This window comes from Plodia interpunctella, chromosome 17, assembly GCF_027563975.2.
Source record: "Plodia interpunctella isolate USDA-ARS_2022_Savannah chromosome 17, ilPloInte3.2, whole genome shotgun sequence".
NCBI lineage: Eukaryota > Metazoa > Arthropoda > Insecta > Lepidoptera > Pyralidae > Plodia > Plodia interpunctella.
In genome coordinates this window covers 6,844,476-6,862,858 of record NC_071310.1, presented here as the reverse complement: position 1 = coordinate 6,862,858, position 18,383 = coordinate 6,844,476, and the positions used below count along the sequence as shown (strand labels likewise).

The 18,383-nt window shown below is 39.1% G+C and overlaps 3 protein-coding genes across 4 annotated transcripts in view; 2 read left to right on the top strand and 1 right to left on the bottom strand.

The window, feature by feature from the left end:
* The window catches only part of MTA1-like (Metastasis associated 1-like), a 45,642-nt gene extending 40,330 nt beyond the window's left edge, over positions 1-5,312 (top strand). Inside the window, exons 10-18 of one of the 2 annotated variants that reach the window (XM_053757651.1) lie at positions 233-333; positions 721-840; positions 1,097-1,313; positions 2,146-2,397; positions 2,811-2,924; positions 3,489-3,646; positions 4,055-4,161; positions 4,352-4,502; positions 4,935-5,312. In XM_053757651.1, the coding sequence (XP_053613626.1) occupies positions 233-333; positions 721-840; positions 1,097-1,313; positions 2,146-2,397; positions 2,811-2,924; positions 3,489-3,646; positions 4,055-4,161; positions 4,352-4,499 (1,217 nt within the window). In that variant the 3' untranslated portion in view covers positions 4,500-4,502; positions 4,935-5,312. Of the gene's footprint in view, positions 1-232; positions 334-720; positions 841-1,096; positions 1,314-2,145; positions 2,398-2,810; positions 2,925-3,488; positions 3,647-4,054; positions 4,162-4,351; positions 4,541-4,934 lie in introns of both variants that reach the window. The other variant, XM_053757652.2, reaches the window with a different exon arrangement.
* An 810-nt stretch (positions 5,313-6,122) lies between these two features.
* LOC128677075 (uncharacterized) lies at positions 6,123-13,647 on the bottom strand. The gene is made up of 3 exons (XM_053757662.2): positions 13,060-13,647; positions 9,287-10,564; positions 6,123-8,868 (listed from the first exon to the last, which is right to left on the bottom strand). Exons 1-3 carry the CDS (start codon positions 13,235-13,237, stop codon positions 8,840-8,842), a joined length of 1,485 nt encoding a protein of 494 aa, XP_053613637.1. The 5' UTR covers positions 13,238-13,647; the 3' UTR covers positions 6,123-8,839.
* A 1,590-nt stretch (positions 13,648-15,237) lies between these two features.
* On the top strand, positions 15,238-18,267 carry LOC128677190 (uncharacterized protein). Its single transcript, XM_053757868.2, has 5 exons — positions 15,238-15,527; positions 15,646-15,981; positions 16,465-16,687; positions 17,259-17,513; positions 17,815-18,267. The coding sequence occupies exons 1-5, from the start codon at positions 15,377-15,379 to the stop codon at positions 18,065-18,067; spliced, it is 1,218 nt and encodes a 405-aa protein (XP_053613843.1). The 5' UTR covers positions 15,238-15,376; the 3' UTR covers positions 18,068-18,267.
* Positions 18,268-18,383: the final 116 nt, after the last annotated feature.

The window sequence follows — 18,383 nt, the reverse complement described above, 5'->3', positions numbered from 1 at the left end:
TTACTTCTGAATGCTATTGTGGGCTGTCGCCTCATATGACATCCAAGAAAATAGTGATCAGTGGTCCTATTCTAGGGCGGAACCACGCGCATTTTAATTAGTGTTAAATGTTCATTACGCGGCCTTATTGCTGTAAGATATTAAACATATTATTGAAGTAAAAATATAATAAAAAATAATATAGTAGCACGGTAAGTAGTTGAGTGTCTATAACTAGCAGATTGTGTTGTAGTGACAAGCTCCAACCAGTGGTACTCGTGGGGGCCGGAGCATTTGCAGTACCGGCTGTGCGGCTCGTGCTGGCAATACTGGAAGAAGTATGGCGGGCTTAAGGTGAGTCACTCATTATTTATTTATTTATTTAACTTAAAAATTCTATTGACAGATCTTATATCTATACTTTTTAAATTTCATCAAAATCAGACCAACGGTCCAACATACATACTTACATACATACATACAAAAGTGATGTAGTCAAAAGATTTATTTTAAACTATCGCCGACTTCCAATGCTTAGTTGAAGAAGTCGCAACAATCTTCACAAAAAACAATAATCTAATATACATAGCTATAGTCACTACACTATAAATAAAAATAATAATGAAAATAACTCTCCAAAGGGCCTCTACGTGTTGGATCCATATCCCCACGCAAGCCTCTCAAAGGACCGGACTTAGTGCCGTGAATTTATAAAATGAAAATAATGATTTTGCACCACAGACGGCGGGCGTATTCGGGGAGAGTGAAGTGGAGGCGGCGAAGGGCCCGCGCGACGGAGACGACACCGCGCTGTCGGTGTCCCATCGTCCGCATCGCTGCGCCGTGCCCAACTGTGGGAAGGTTATCTACTTTACTGTATACTTTACGGATCTTTGACAATATACAGCCTATACAGAACTTTAAAAATTAAGTTTAACTAGGACTAGATTTTAAAGATTTCGACTTTTGGATAGGAAATACCAGATACAGGGATACTTGGAGAGTTTAATTTTTCGTGAATAAAAGTGTGAGGCTTTTTATATCAGGCAACCAATAGGTGATGCGAAGAGAAAGGAACGTGTTCCCGTAGTCTTTAGCTAGATTAATATGTATCCAGGAGTTCAAGCTGCGCGCGCACCTGGCGCGCCACATGGCCACGGCGCACGGCGGCGGCGAGGGCGCGCGGCCGGTCATGAAGACGCGCGCTGCGTTCTATCTGCGTGCGTCGCCGTTCACGCGCCTCGCCCGCCGGCTGTGCCGCGCGCTGCGGAGACCTCGCCACTTCGCGCGCTCGCCCTTCTCGCCTATCAATCTGCAGCAGGTCAAGCACGAATGTGAGTATATTACTATATTTCTCCATAATCAGGGATGGCATTTTATTAAAATATAACTTGCAAGATTCGATAAACAAATCGTCTGTTTGTCGTCGTTAAATTTTACCTACTTGTCATCTGTGTCTCATCAGAGGTACCTGAGGCTTCTGCAAGACGGTGCGTTGCATTGAATTTGTAATTTGTATGCATCGGTCCACATTGACATTATCGCAGACACATTGCGTTGGGTTTTGTGTTACATTGTTGGTCCTCTGGTAGGATTGCCCGGTCATCATTTTATTTATATTGTAATAAATGAGTTTATTTTCTCTTTTATGTGAGTTTCCAGTAACTTCATAATAAGGTAGATAACAAATTTTCATTTTGATGACTTTTTGAAGACCCTTATAATATTAGAAAGACTAGTGAAAAAATATTGTGATAATGACAATATTTTCAAAGATACGACAAAAATAAAATCACTCATTATTGGATCCGTTCATACATTTCATACTAAATGATACTTAACATAACGTCACAATTGAGTAATCTTTGCGAAAACAACTGTTTGTTCGACAGCTACCTTAAATATTGCATTTATGGTGATGACTTATTAAAAGTTGTTTCAAAATTTTAATCTTTTATGATGGTTGAGTTTATTTTTATCATTTTTTAAATGGACTTTCCAACTAACTTCAAATCTTTGTATAATGATCCAGCGGCATCATTACAATGTACTAATTATCACAATGATTTTAAATATCGAGAGCGTACATAATTTTACATTTTTTTTACTTCGTCATGTGCCCAATTCCCAACACACATACGTAACAGCGAGTGTTTGTTCCTTTAGGCGGGGTGGCGATGGGCGGGCTGGGCGGCGCGGAGATGCGCGCGGCGAGTGCGGCGAGTGCGGCGAGTGCGGCGGGCGGCGGCGCGCGCGCGCGCGGGCCGGTGAGCGCGGTGGCGGTGCGGCTGGCGGCGGCGCGCGGCGCGTCGGTGGCCGCCGCGCACGCGCGCGCGCACGACTGGCTGCTGCTGACGCCGAAAGACCGCATGCCTGCGCCCGCACACGTAGCTTTCCCCAAGCCTCCCAAGGCGCCTGGTAAGTCATCTATCATTTTCCAGTAGGTTTTTTCTTATATGACAATATCAATATAATCTTAAAAAATCTTGCACGCGAACAAATAGATGATACGACAGAAGTCATAGTTAACAGAGTCGTATCCCGCCATCTGTCTGACCTTTCTTTAAAACTACACAACACCAGGTGTATAATGTAATTTGTTTTTATCCGAACGAAGCCAAGACGGACCGCTCGTGAATAAAAATGTAGTATCGTTTAATTCCAATTAAATGTGAATAATGTTTCGACGAAACTATGTTTAATTATATTTTTTCTAACACTAGTATTGGTTATTATTATAACATCACAAGGACGTCTGAAATAAACGTTTACGATAATAATTTAATCATTAATCGACCAGTACAGTGGGTAACGGTAAATGTGTTTGTCAGACGGCAGCCTGGTGTACGAGCGGGTGTCGTCGCGCGCGGAGCTGGAGGCGCGCCGGGCCTCGCCCGCGCCCACACTCAAGCGCCGCGCATACGACGATATCAACGGACTCGACAGTGCGTACACTGATATATTATTTATGTGGCCGTCCAAATCAAAAGAGACCTTATAGCGCCCGGCACTTAGGTCTTTATTGCCGTTGTTCGAATACAAAACAACGGCAATAATGACGTAAGTCCCGGGCGCCATAAGGCCCTTTTTGATTTGCCCGCGTTCAATTCGTGCGTTGGCTCATAACTTCTTATGGGTATAAAAATACTGGTGATACCACAAGTATTTTTGTGTCACGACAACAAATTCGCACATATTTGTGGCACATACCATAAGAAACTTTGTTAAAATTTAGATTTTCATTAATAATTGTGTTATAAATTAGATTGAAATTATGCCATTTTCCTGTGTATTTATTTTATTTATGCTTATTTTTACGCTTGCTCTGGGAATATAGCAACAGGTAAAATATAAAAAAATACAATTTTAATTACGATAGAAGTTTATTTATAAATTTTTAAGGAGAACTTACATACAATTTTAATATACGAACAAAATGCCAATTTCAGATTAATAACAGTATAACATAATAATGGCACAGATAAATTGACAAGATAAATTCCCTTCAGGAGCGGGCACGCCCCGCTCGGCGTCGTCGGCGCCGCCGGCCAAGCGCCCCAACAAGCACCCGGCGCCCATGCAGCGGCCCTCGCGCGAACAGTACGCCGCCATGTGTGCGCGCGCGCAGGCCACCGGACAGCCGCTGCCCAAACACGTGTTCGCGCATGTATGCTCACTGTTACATTACGATTCATCGTTGGGGGAGACAGACAGTGTACTGTGGCTAAAGACCCATCACATACTCACGCTAAATCTACTGAACATATTTCAAATAAAAGACAGAATTTGATACGAGTTAACCTGAAATACTTATCCTGAAGTATTCCTACTATTTTTTTCATAGCCCGTTTATTAGTGTTTGTTTAAAGCCAGGTCTCTATTTTCATTGCGATAAATAAAAGCTCTCATACAAACTACGCAATGTTCATTCATTCGCGTTGGCATCTGTCGGGAGTTCGGCGATAGAGTGTAACCGACATTAGAGAGTCATAAACTTAAAACATCCGTTGCACAGTTATACGTAGGATGAGGAAATGGGTGATAAGGATAATGTAAAAATCATATGGTTCGCCAGGTGAACGGCAAGCCGACTAACATAACTGGTCGCGGCGGTCGGCGCCACGTCATCTCGTGGATGGACGCGCCCGACGACCTCTACTTCAGAGCGACCGAGACCGCCAAGTGAGTATACCGCGTTATAGTAATAGAAATTGTATAATAATAAATGCGCCTGTTTCACTGCTTGCACTTTATTAGCAAGCGGGTAACCCATATCTAACATGTATTGATATCGAATAGTGTTAAAAATGTGCTTTACAAGGCCATCTGATAAATAACTTGCCTATTTACCTATCATACAATATTATCCCAGGGCCGCCCGGCGAACGCTGAGCTGCGGCGAGCTGCGGCGCGGCGCGCGCGCGCCGTGGCGGGCCGTACGCGGCGCCGCGCTGTGCGCCGCCAAGCTGCCTTGTGCGCCGCCCGCCGCCTCGCCGCTACAACTCGTCATCCTAGACTGACAGGTTACTCTCATCTCTTCTGTGACGACGCGAAGCTCGCGGTTAGCGTAAAATGTGATCTTAAAATTGAAGAGACGGCTGTGTTCCGTGAATGCTGCTGTCAGATATTATAAAAACGCACAATTTGAACATGAATAAAAGAAAGCTCATTACGATATACAAATCCTATAGTAAAAACCTGTGTCCAATCCCCAAATAGGGCCCAACCCGTATCTTAGGCAATCTTTCCATATGCAAGATTCACCAAAATCAATACGAGTGCCTGGTGCCTTATTCGCACATGGAACGTTACGTCACGTATGCTGTGACTGAACATTATAGCCTGTATTTTAGGCACTAAGTACTTCCATATGTGGCATTGACCAAACTCAACCTTGCCTTATCTGCATATAGAACGTGACGTGAGCTGTGAGTAAAGATGAGTATTGTCCCCAGGAGCCGCCGCGCCCGCCGCACACGCCGCACCCCTACACCATGGAGGCGCTGCTAGGCTAGTGACGTCACACCGCTCGTGACGTCATCGCGCCCGCGCCCGCCCAACCTCTGTTGTATATTCGTGATGTAAATACCTCCGCCCGCCACTCGATCGCGAGACGGTAACATTAAAAACGAAGATTGTATTTTTGGTAATCGAATCGCCGAGAATGGATTCTGTAGATAATATTTTAAACTATATTGTTCTTATGTGGTTTGATCTGGCGTCGAGCAAATAATGTATTTGATACATAAAACGATATGTAAGTCTATTTCATTCGGAGATTCATTGTAGGATAATTTACAATTTTTTTCATAAATAAAGCACAAATTGAAATATTACTTGTTTTATTTTTTGACGGACACTTACGAGAAATTATTTGAAGTAATCACAATCATCAAGACATGTTTGAAAATCGTTCCTTCCAACGAAATAACTCCTCAACAGTTGACAGCACCGTTAGTAATATTGCACGTGGCTTCAGTTCCGATCGCATTACTGTAATTAGCAAGACACCCTCTGGTGTACCAAGTTTGACTCACGACAGAACTCCTCAACGGAGTAACAACAAGGTCATGAAATTTTACATGTGGGTTCAATTGCGATGGACATGCGTTACTGTGATTAGCAAAACCAGGTGATAGGAAACCAGTATCAGCTCCCAACTAGAGAATTCCTCAAAGGTTAATGCTTGGGTCATGAAATTTTACACGTGGTTTCAATCCCAATGTATTACTGTGATAACTGTGTATGATAAGCATGACTTGATGGTGAACCAGATTCGGCTCTCAACGAAAAAATAGTGTTAGCAGCAGTCATGAAATTTGTCATATAACCCGATGGACCCAACGAGAGCTTCTGTTGGCCAAATAAAATTATTTTGCTGTCCAGCCTAAATTACTGATCCTTATCATGATTGTTTGCTGAACAAGTATTGCCTCGTCGCGGTTATCTCATTATGGGACAACTCTAGTAGGACTAGTGGGATAGACAGGATTTTTTATTATTGCCAACCAAACTTTTGTAAATAGGGTGTTTTATTTGTTTTGGTATGTAACCACATTTTAAAATAGCATACCAAACAATGACGTTCCTTCGATGACTAACAATATATTTTGGGATCGGGAATTGGACAAAATAAAAAACAATTTTGAAAAAGTTATATTTATTCGAGTACATAACTACACCTTAATATAAATGGATAATAATAACTATTTTTCCGCGTGATAAATATGTTTTAAGTTGAATAAGACACCTACTTCTTCACATCTCTAAACTCAAAGTTTGTGGTAATGGTTGCGTAAAAAAATATTTATTTCTTAACAACAGTAAGACAACGCTGTTGTCGGGAGGAACCTCCATGTAGCAACGTTAATAATAAATTATTATAAATAGGAATAGATTTGGCCTTACACTTTATATAGCGATAACAGTATTTAAGCTACCCAAATATCTTGCAGTTTTAGCAGTGCAATGTCAGGTAATCCGATATTCTGACATTGGCACTTTATTTATATTAATACAATTATCAAAAGTATATTATTTATGTAAATCAAATGGCACTAATATATTATGCACGATATAACAATCTAGGCGACAGTCATTTGCAAAAGACGTAGTACCATTTTTACTCAGATTATTTGATTCACTGCCTTGTCTATTTAGGAAGCAAATTTTATATATTCCCTATTTGGGAGCCGATTATAATTATAACGCCTATTGCGTATTAATTAGTCATACATGAGCAGCAGAAGACAAAAATGCATCATGATAGCTTCTAAGAAAAAAGTACACAAGAACCATAACTGCAAATGATAGTTTAAGAAAAATAATAAATATATATATATATATTGGAAGAAAATACATACATACATAAATTTGAAAGGTATAGATTTAGGTATAAAAATTGCATTAATGAAAAGAACGACATCGTTGATTACATATATAAAGCGTAAGCAATTCACATCAGAACGATTTGTATCAGATGAAATGCATACGCTTCTGGAATGTAAAGGCCTGTTCCATCTGTGCATTTGACAGACACGACTTGGTTTCTGTTACACACACTCCCAGAGCACAAAGTTGGATTAAGTATTTGTAGAAAAATAATACGACTTCCGAACTCATCTCGAAAACTATTGAAAACATCGCAGTCGTATCATTATTAAAGCTAGAAATACAATATCAGCGAAAATTACGCTAAACGCCACGAATTCAACATACATTGCCATTTCCAAAAGCTGACAAGTACGCAATGTACGTCGGTTCGCGCCCATATCAGCAGTATCCGATAGTGTATTTCTAGCATAATATGTGTAGTACAGAATATCAAGTAATGTATTAAATAAAGAAAAATACAGAGATAAAACAAGCCAATGGCGATTACAAAATATAGGTTCACTCCCGGGGACGCCACAACATTGAATTATTGTCGTTACCTAACTGTACTCCGAATTGAGCAGTATCTGTTACAGCTACTTTACACTAAAGTCAACTTTGTTGGCAGACGGTCGATACAGTAGGCCTCAATTACTATTTTATACATTTCCATTAATGATAATATTACATCAGAAATCAGTCCCTTACCATCATTTAACTGTCCTTATAATACATAACCCCATACTTCAACTAAAAATTGCAGTAAATTACCTCTAGGTTTAATCTCAAAGCCTGTCCGAAGCGAGTCGCGACTCTTGGACCTCGAGCCCACTTTGCGCATTGCCTCCACTCCACCATATACCTACCACAAAGACACTTCTCGTCTCTAATTCATAAAATACTCATTACAAAAATACTGTACAATTACAATAATTATTTGAAGGTAATAAACTCTTACTCATATATCGTAAGCGAATTAATTGCTCTGATAAAATCTACGACCGACCTCCCACAATAATACACCATTCACAATTATATACAATGTCTCCTATTTTAATATACATGTTACTTTAACACACATCCAAATTTGATCCCAAAACTGTAGTCTTTATCTCGATTTATTTTCTAAATTAAATAATGAGATCGAACATAATATGGAATTTTGCAAATGAATAAAGAACAGAACCTACCTTTTATATTCAGTTTATTGAAACGCAGTTTATATTTAATCACTAGCAGTATAACACAAGCAATATAGACACGTAATATAGCTATTTAATAGTTTTGGACGAAGCCAGGAATCAGATAGCAATCTTTTCAGTTCATCATAAATAAATATGTTCATAATATCTTTATTCGTCTCAAGGCACTGATCGTTAACAAGTGATAACTGATTTGTTTGTTTTTTGTCTTAGTTTCTTATCCTAACGTAATAGCCAATATTAAAATATTTAATTCGCAGTACAAATATTTCGTATGAAAATACACACAAGACTCTGCGTTAGGTACATACATCTATACTAAAATATAATATTTCGGTGTAATATACATTAGTTTGTAAATAGATTTACCGACGAATACTCGTGTCGAAAAATCGCATTTTATACAAAAATATTTTCTGCGAGAGCAAAACATTCGTTATAGTAGTATATTTTATAAAATAACCGCGTTACAACGATATAAACATTGGGTTAGGTGGGATGTGGTTTTTGGACTTGACGCGCCAATTGTTTAGTGTTTACATTGGAATGTTAGGGCGTTCGAATACAATAGGACGATTGGTACTCATATCCTAAATATGTGTGTAAATATCATGATAATGGAGCTTTCTTATACCCTAGTGTTTAATCGTCTTTACTTGTTCACTATGTCGAAGATTTGGTAGCAGTCTTGTGAGCGTCTCGCGCCACAACGGCCGGCGCTTCACATGACCGCCATCTTTGTTTTTGCGTTCAGTCTCCCGCGACCTCGGTGCCGACTCACTCCTTCAGTGCTTTGACAAATTCAATGGCAAATCTGAAACAAATTCCAATAGCTCAATTAATTTTATTAATATTCTTGACAATTGATCTCTGTAGCCATGCCGGACTGCTAAACTGGAGCTGAACCTGGTGCAGGTTTGATCCCTGGTCAGGTCAAGATGGAAAATTATCTTTTTCTGATTGACCTGGTTTTTAGCTGTTATAAAATATAGTTTGGTTGAGGTAGTATCCCATAAAAGGAAATCTGAGCTCTTGTTGATAATTTATCATCTATTAGTTTGTGAAATGGAGAAGCCAATGGTAAATTTATTATTATTATAACTTATGTAACTTGTTTCCAGATATTTTGATTGATTGATTGATTGATTGATTGATTGATTGATTGATTGATTGATTGATTGATTGATTGATTGATTGATTGATTGATTGATTGAGAAGCAAAGTATATTCACCTGAAGTAGGTTCATCTTTAGGTATGTGGTTGGTGAGGAGCGGATGCGCGAGCGGAGCCCAGGGTCCGGGCGGGACCGGGGACACTGGGTAGTGCAGCCACAGCGGGCCCGGCGCCCGGTACAGCGGCGGCAGGTACGGGTACGGGTACGCGTACTCCCGGTACGGCGCCGCCCACCGCGCCGGCGCTGCGTACCGGTACCGCAGGTCCGGTGGAGGAGACTCCCGCACCGGCGCGTACCGGTATCGGTAGCTGTCCGGGCTAGGGCTCAGGTCCGGTGACGTCACGCTGGCCGGCGATTCCGTCTTCAGCGACGACAGCGGCGAGCGCTTGGGCTCAGGCTCGGGCCGCGTGGGGCTATCGTCCGGCATGCTCAGCAGCGAGTGGATGCTGTAGCTGCTGACGTTCTTGGAGACAGGCGCGTCGCGACGCGGCGCAGCGCCGTTGTGCGCGGGCTTTGGCTGGCTGGGCCCGGGCGACACCGGGTAGGCCGCGGTGCTGAGCGCGGGCACAGTCTTGGCGCGCCGCTTGCCGCTGTGGTCCTCGAGGCTGACGCGCTCCAGCTCGCGAAGGATCCGCTTGCGCGGCGACACCATCATGTGCTCCTGCCGGCAGCTGGCCAGCTTCGCGTTCACGGGCGCCGGCAGAGCCGCGATCTTCTCGCGCAACTTGTCGATCGTCCGGGTGAGCTCTTTGCGTCTAATTGCAGGCCTCGTCTTCTTGTACACTCTTAACTTACGATACTGATACGGTTTCTTAAGTTTCATATGATAATATTTTTCTCTGTCATAGTCGGCCCACCGATCGTCGTCGGTTCTAGTCTTCGGGACGCCGTCGACCGCGTCTTCGCTCTTGGGTTTGTTCTCGGGCGATCCGGCATCGCCGTTCCGCTTGTCGACGCCGTTGGTGAGCGGGCGGCGCGCGCCGTTGACGAGGTCGAGGTGTGAGGTGTCGTAGGGTCTCCTCCTCTTACGGCGACTGGCGACGTCGATAGCGGTATTGGCCAGGGTGGCAGGCCGACAGTAGTACATGGCTAGCTCTTTGGAGAGGTGTCGGCGCGGGGTCGCCTGCTTCCAGCAGTGGTCACGCTGCCAGGGCGAGGACTGCACGGAGCTGTTGTCGTCGGAGACGGAGAGAGCTGCGGAAGGCGGGGCGGCGGCGGGCGGGGTGGGGGGCGCGGCGGCGGGCGGCCAGAACGTCTTACGCGGAACGGATACCCAACCAGCACGCTCGCCCTCACGTGCGCATCCTCGTACCAACTCCAGGATAAATTTGCCATCTGAAATTGTAATACATTTGTTTATCAAACTTAACTACAAAAAGAAGGGCAGAAATAAACTTACTACTTTCAAACATCCTCTAGACTGAACTTTCATTCAGTTTACTGCTGTGAAACTGATCTGATGAATAGTGATTCCAAGGCGAAAGTGAGTTTATTACCTCTTCACCGAACACTTCACCAACACCCAACAAATTTTAGTGACATTTCGCATACATATAGGTTAAGTATGGAGAAAGACATAATAGGCTACATTCCAGAAAAAAATAGTTATCTATAGTAAATTAACACAGGTGAAGCAACAGGTAAAAATGAGTAATGAATAAAATAACCTCATAAGAGATTAGAACAGTCAGTAACCGAACAGTGTATGAATTTTGTCATGCTGAACTTTTCACAAACCTCAATCAATGTCAGGCAAAGTCACTAATACCACTAGTGATATTTTACAATTTGCTCTTTCATATTTCAAAACAAATGATAAGAATGATATTTGTCAAGATAAGGTGATTCAGTTAAAGTAGTAGTTAGTACAGGGACATACTAATCATAAGATTATATGTAACTATGTACCCTAACTACATTAAAACAGTGTTCTAAGCACATACATAACATTTATAATTTCTACATTTTACAAGATAGAATTTTTATGTTTCATTATAAAGGACAGCTTGACAAGGCAAACAATTGTTTACCTTGCAATGCCAAGTACATGTTCCCAATCATCATAAATTTATGTTGTATTGTTTCCGATATTTTTATTGCTTTTCATTTGATTCCTAAAAACTAAATAGCCCTGAATATGTAAGATAAAATCTTTGATATTATCTTTCTGCAGTAGTTTGTAGCTTTGGTAAATATTATTTAATTAAGAATATGATGTGAAAATTATTTGATTTCTTGAAATTTATGATTGAAATGACTGAAATATGGTGATCTGACATGAGGAAAAAACTCTTATCTATTTGCGTCATCATCATTTCACAAACTTTTCACTGGTTTTAGAGGAAAAACAAACGATTTAAAGGTAAAGCCTTAAACAATAAGCAGGTTGGAAGATATTAATCTGATTGATAAAAAAAGAACAGCATATTAAACAGTCAACCAAAATATAATACCAAAATAAAATTTAGGACATACTGGAAATACAATAATTGAACTTTACAACAAAATACCATGCAATACCAATATAAAATAGTCATTATTACAATTACATTGCATTTCATTTGTGACAAAGTTTCTAATACGTTGCCCTTTGGGCCTGACGTATGCCGCATCAACTATATTGATTCATATTTATCATATTCAACACAACTATGCTTTAATATAATGTACTAGCTTTTATCTTTTTTATGTTGGAATTTAGATTTATTAATATTAGACAGGGAGAAAGTGGAGGAGACTGACATGCTGTAACACATAAAGTAGGACAAGGGTAGGCTGATGGTGATGAGACTTTCAATTTATCCATATGCAGTTATTATGGCACACCAATTTTGTGTTTTTGGAGAAGTTTTATGTTATTATACCATTAAGTTATATCACACTAGCACCAAATTAAGCTGATTCTTGAAGTTTGGATATTATTGTATACATATTCTTATTTTATTGTTAAAATAAAAATATATACACAACAAGAAATAAATATACAAATACCAATACAAAAAATATGTATTGGGATTACAGAGTGTAGAAGATGTCTTTCATTTCATAATAACATAGAAAATAATATACAATGTGGTGTGGCTTCCAGGCAAACACTTGCCATTTGTCCAGAATACACAATAATATCATAATTACTGCTATTAGTTATTTACTTGACCAGTCAATATAACTTGTATGTTTAAAACTAAGTTTATTTAAGCACAGGTGGTAAAGAGATAATACTGTTAATAAAATGATAGAAAAAATGAAAGGAACAAAATACCTATTTACATATATCTTACATTTCATTTTGTTGTCATGCCATTGGTGAGCCCTAATGGAAGTTGAAATCTTGTAAGGAGGAATATGATTAAGTATTTAATAATTTTAATTCTTAGGTGATCCAAGAATATATTGAATGCCTAGAGAAAATCAACACAAATAAACAAATTTATTTACATCTGGACAGCTACATTTTTACTTATACTTTTAATATATGTACTGACCACTTTAACCACCAATATCAATCCAAACATTTTCTTAAGTTGTATGAAACATAATTGACATTTAAGTAAGCAATCTAATACCTAGTTGCAATTGGTAGATTAGGTACTAGTGGTATTTGATAGAGATTGAATAAGTATGTTTGTTTCCGCTAGGTTGGTCAGAGCTCCTTACGAAATACAAACAATAGCTTAGAGGCTGTGCTCAAACATTAGCAACTCACTCAGATGTGCCTGTGTATGTTTATCAGAGCATGAATGACTTTCTCAACCTTTTTGAGACACTGACAATCTCTCTTCATGTACTCTCATTTATCATATTATTCTACCAGCAACAACAGCACTGACCTTTAAAGAATTTGAGCCGCCCTCCCGTCGCGTTGACAGCAGATCCCTGGACTGCACCATCGTCACTCTCTCTTCCCTTTCCACCACTGTTACCATTTACGCCATGTCTTCTGTCTACTTCTTCTGTCATTTTGGAACATGTTGTCAGAGTTGTGTTTGTTCCTTCCTGTATATGCATTTCATGTCTGATCGCTCATGCAGCAATCGAGCACTTTAGTCCGTACACTTTCGCCATGTCGAACTGACGATCAACGGTGGTTTATCAAACACTAGCAGATTTTGATTCACATTCGATATTTTCGCCAAAGTCCTCATCCTAAGGCCACCTGCGGGATAAAAAGCAGTCCAAAACTTTCGTATAAACACATTACCGACACGGTGACTTCTGTATTGAGCCAATATTTTTCAGTAAACACTATTCAGATGGCACATATCATTTCTCACTAGCTAGATTAATAAAAAACAAATCTACAACGCCGGATTCCCGATTAATATCGGGCCCACGACACAATTTCAATAAAAGGCTGTTCGTTTTTCAGAACATAGTTCATTCACACCCAGCATCCATTTTGATTCGTTCAAAATCAAATGATCGTTCTTTTTGTGATTTTGTGATACGGAATGTAATGTTAAAACCGTTTTGTTACCGGTAAGTCTACAATGATAACAGTTTTACTACTCTTCGACTTTGTTTAAATTAGACGAAATTACAATTTACTGCTTTTCATTTAGACTTGAATGCAAAATTATACTAAAATTAATTTTATATTAAATAAAATTAAATAATTTAATGCATATTACTTGATAGATGGTAAAACAAAACGCAAAGTTAACTGAATAATCACAAATTCAGATTGAATCTCTATTAATCGTAATCGAAGGGATCGATATTGTATAATCGGAGTATGTATGGCTTTAAATTTATGAATTCAATAATAGATTTTACCAAGAAAATAAGTTATGTATTGTATTGTATCTAATGATAATGTAATAATTCTTCTTCTTCTTGACCTCATGTGGGGACGGCACAGTATGTAAGTTCCTTCCATTTTGTTCTGTCATTTGGTATATCCATTGATACTCCTTTTCTGTTCATACTATCCTTGACACACTCCATCCATTTCTTCTTAGGTCTTCCTCTATTCCTGGAACCCTTTACTTTCCATCTTTAATGCCCTTTGGGTGACGTGATTTTCATCTCTTCTTAAACTATTCCCGTACCAGCCTAACCTATAAACTATGTAATTTCTCATAAACTGGTGCTAATTTCATACTTCCTCTTACATACTCCTTATTTTATCTAATCTAGTTACCCCGCACATCCATCTCAGCATTCGCATCTCTGTTGCATGAAGTTTTCTTTCGTCCGTCACTTTCGTCGCCCAACATTCAGATCCATACATTATGACAGGTCTGATAACTGCCTTATAAATTTTTCCTTTCAATTTAAGGGGAATATTAGGGTCACATGTTACACCCGTCACTTGTTGCCATTTTGCCCATCCTGCTCCAATACGGTTGGTTACGTCCTGGTCAATATCACCGTCACTTTGCACAAGTGAGCTTGTGCACTTGAAATTGGAGCAGACTGGTAAGGTCACACCACTTAAGACAATTGGAGAGAAAAGAGAGGGACCACCAAAATCCAAAAACATATGCTCCGTTTTGGACCTACTGATCTTTAGGCCTACATTCTCTAATCTCTCCTGCCATTTTCCCAGTCTGCTCTGTACCTCCGACCCATCTTCTTCAACTAAAACGATATCATCAGCGAACATCATACACCAGGGCGCTTCCTCTTGGATGTCTGATGTTAGTGCATAATAGTGATATAATGTAAAATCAGTCGTTCTTATTAAATGTTTACTGAAATATGTGTGGCATGGCCCTTTCCAAAACGGCACGCTCTATTTTTATCAAACAAAAAATATAAACATCGTCCACAATAATAACACATTTTAGAGTGATTCTCGATTCAGATTCTCGATTCGGGATTCATAATAGATTCGGTGGGACGATGGCGGGACAGCCCTTCCCTATATGTTGGATGTACCGCCATTTTGTGTATGAATGAACTAAACGTATATTTCATTCATTCCGTCGTCATCATTTTCTTTCTACCCTTGTCGTTTTATATATGATGAAAAAAGAAGGAAAGATCGATTTTTGACAACTGTCATTCAATGTGAAAGTTTGTTTGCATGGACGCATCGGCACGCCACTCCACTCGGCAGGAAATCATTTTAGAAACTATATTTTCGTCATTTCTAGTGCTTTGGTATTGTGATAGAAGGAATCCAATTACAATACAATTAAAATGACGTCGTCGGAGGTGTCGTTTAATCGTAAAATAATATCAGAAGATCTATCAAACGTCGAATTCGACACGAGCGAGGATGTGGAAGTTATCCCAACATTTGATTCTATGGGCCTTCGGGATGAGTTGTTACGAGGAATTTACACATACGGTTAGTTTCTATTCGTTATGTACACTTTTAGAATGCAATATTACTTATTATAAAGTACTGCGTTATTATTGGTTAATTTTCAATTATGACCATGCTTACCTATATGTTATGTTTTTAGGATTTGAGAAACCTTCTGCAATTCAACAGCGTAGTATCCTACCTATAGTGAAGGGCAGAGACGTAATCGCACAAGCTCAGTCGGGTACAGGCAAAACAGCAACATTTTCAATCTCTATTCTGCAGTCACTAGATACTACCCTGCGTGAAACACAAGTTTTAATTTTATCGCCGACTCGTGAGCTGGCGACACAGATCCAGAAGGTTATCCTGGCGCTAGGCGATTTCATGAATGTTCAATGCCATGCCTGCATTGGTGGCACAAACCTTGGTGAAGATATAAGGAAGTTGGATTATGGGCAGCATGTTGTATCTGGCACACCTGGCAGAGTATTTGGTTAGTAATGCTATTTGTTTATTTAATTTTATTACAGAATAGCAGCTAATCTAGCTGATGATTTATGGTAGGTGCCATGGATTTTATTTGGTGTCACTGGTAATCAGTATTAAGGTACAGTTAACAGCATATCAAGTCACCTATATTCATTGCAAACTTGCCACTATTACCACAGCATAAAGATCAAGGGTAACTTCATATGTAGCCAACTGTTATGGGATATGTATAATCATGTCAAAATTGTTGTCCATTTCCAATAATTTACTTATTTTATGCCATAGATAAAATGTTTTGTATTTCTATCCAATCAAAATGTGAGCTCACATTGCTAATGCAAGCAACTGATCCTTCTGAGCATAAACACCTATAAATATTTGTATATTTGTGTTCATAAAATAAAAAATCTGCTAAGGTATACACAAGTATATCTTAGCCAATTTTTATTTTATTTTATGATATATTATAATAATACTTTATTTGCAGACATGATCAAAAGACGTGTTCTCCGCACCAGATCGATAAAAATGCTAGTACTTGATGAAGCTGATGAGATGCTGAACAAAGGTTTCAAGGAGCAGATCTATGATGTGTACCGTTACCTGCCTCCAGCGACCCAGGTGGTGCTGATCTCAGCCACTTTGCCCCATGAGATTCTTGAAATGACTTCTAAATTCATGACAGACCCTATCAGGATTCTAGTCAAACGGTAATTATTTATCCCACTTATTTGGGAATGACACAGTATGTTAACTATTTCCATTTAGCAAATGTTAGAGCTACATGGAATGTTACCTATGCTAAAAGTATGAATCGTCTTTAGACTATTCATACTAGTAGGCAATATAATCATCTAATAATACCCTACCCTTGACGTATTTGCGACCAATAACTGAATGATTAGGATATAGTTTTTCTATTCTGAAAATCATTAATTATAATGAATTATGTTTTTTGTTTGTGTTTGGAACAAGTAATAACAAAATTTAAAAGTGAAAACTTGTAAATGGCTTTATAGTTATTTATGTTTAGTGCTTATTAACTTGTTCAATAGCTGTAAGTTTACTTGAGAAAAAAAACTTTTTCTGAACAGGTAGAATAGATTGCCCATCCACCACACATACATGCTTCACATTATGTGTTGCTTGGGCCTATAGAGTAATGGATGAATTTGGAGTTAGTATCTTGGCAATCTCTGTGATTTGTTCTTATTTATTAAAATCCAGTGCAAAAGAAGGCATTTTTTTATGAAATTCTAATTTTGTAAATTTTGTTCATAGTGACGAGTTGACATTAGAAGGTATCAAGCAGTTCTTTGTAGCAGTAGAACGAGAGGAATGGAAGTTCGACACACTATGTGACCTCTATGATACTCTGACCATCACACAAGCAGTCATATTCTGCAACACCAAGCGGAAGGTAGATTGGCTGACTCAGAAGATGCAGGAGGCTAACTTTACAGTCAGCTCAATGCATGGTGACATGCCACAGAAAGAGAGAGATAATATTATGAAAGAGTTCCGCTCTGGACAAAGGTAATTTACTTACTGATCTTTATTTCAACTATAGAAGTAAGTTTTTTCATATGTATTAGTTGCTGATGACAATATTTTACAAACTAAACAGAGTTAGATTAGTTAGTTGATTAGTAACAGTTTCGTAGCTCACACATGTTATTTATTAATTAATTTATGTATGTAACTACTTTCTTATAAATTACTTACGATTTTCCAAGCAAGTATTTGTTAGTTATGATATTCATGAATGCCAATCTACTTCATAATTACTGTCTGTTCATTATAATAGATACAATAAAACTCCCATTTTTGTCCTCAGCCGTGTCCTCATCACAACGGACGTGTGGGCACGAGGTATTGATGTGCAACAGGTTTCGCTGGTGATAAACTACGACCTCCCCAACAACCGTGAGCTGTACATCCACAGAATCGGCCGCTCCGGTCGTTTTGGACGCAAGGGTGTCGCTATCAACTTCGTCAAATCAGACGACATCAGGATCCTCAGAGATATTGAACAGTACTACTCTACTCAAATAGACGAGATGCCAATGAATGTAGCAGATTTAATCTAATACTTATTTAAAAATAGTTAACACTCAATTTAGATTTATATGACTGGTTTTGTGATATAAATCTATACTCAGTTTTCAGCATAAGCACTCACTGGCTACTTCTGGGTGGAAGAGTCGTAAGGACGTTCTTTAGTCACTAAGCTACATATAGAACCTGACTTATCTTGTTATAATGTCTCAATATAAATGTGATTTGTAAATATCTGTTTTTTATTTATTCTAAAGTTACAAAAGGGTTACAAATTCCACCTCATTTCATTTTCATCATTATTTCAAGATATGGGCCATCTATCAAGCATTATTACTACTAATAACA

Coding starts and splice junctions, on each gene's coding strand:
- LOC128677075 (XM_053757662.2), bottom strand. CDS start 13,237: ATGCATATACAGGAAGGAACAAACACAACTCTGACAACATGTTCCAAA. Junction 10,565..13,059: donor GCGGCTCAAATTCTTTAAAG/GTCAGTGCTGTT, acceptor TTACAATTTCAG/ATGGCAAATTTATCCTGGAG. Junction 8,869..9,286: donor TAAAGATGAACCTACTTCAG/GTGAATATACTT, acceptor AATTTGTTTCAG/ATTTGCCATTGAATTTGTCA.
- LOC128677190 (XM_053757868.2), top strand. CDS start 15,377: ATGACGTCGTCGGAGGTGTCGTTTAATCGTAAAATAATATCAGAAGAT. Junction 15,528..15,645: donor ACGAGGAATTTACACATACG/GTTAGTTTCTAT, acceptor TTATGTTTTTAG/GATTTGAGAAACCTTCTGCA. Junction 15,982..16,464: donor CACACCTGGCAGAGTATTTG/GTTAGTAATGCT, acceptor CTTTATTTGCAG/ACATGATCAAAAGACGTGTT.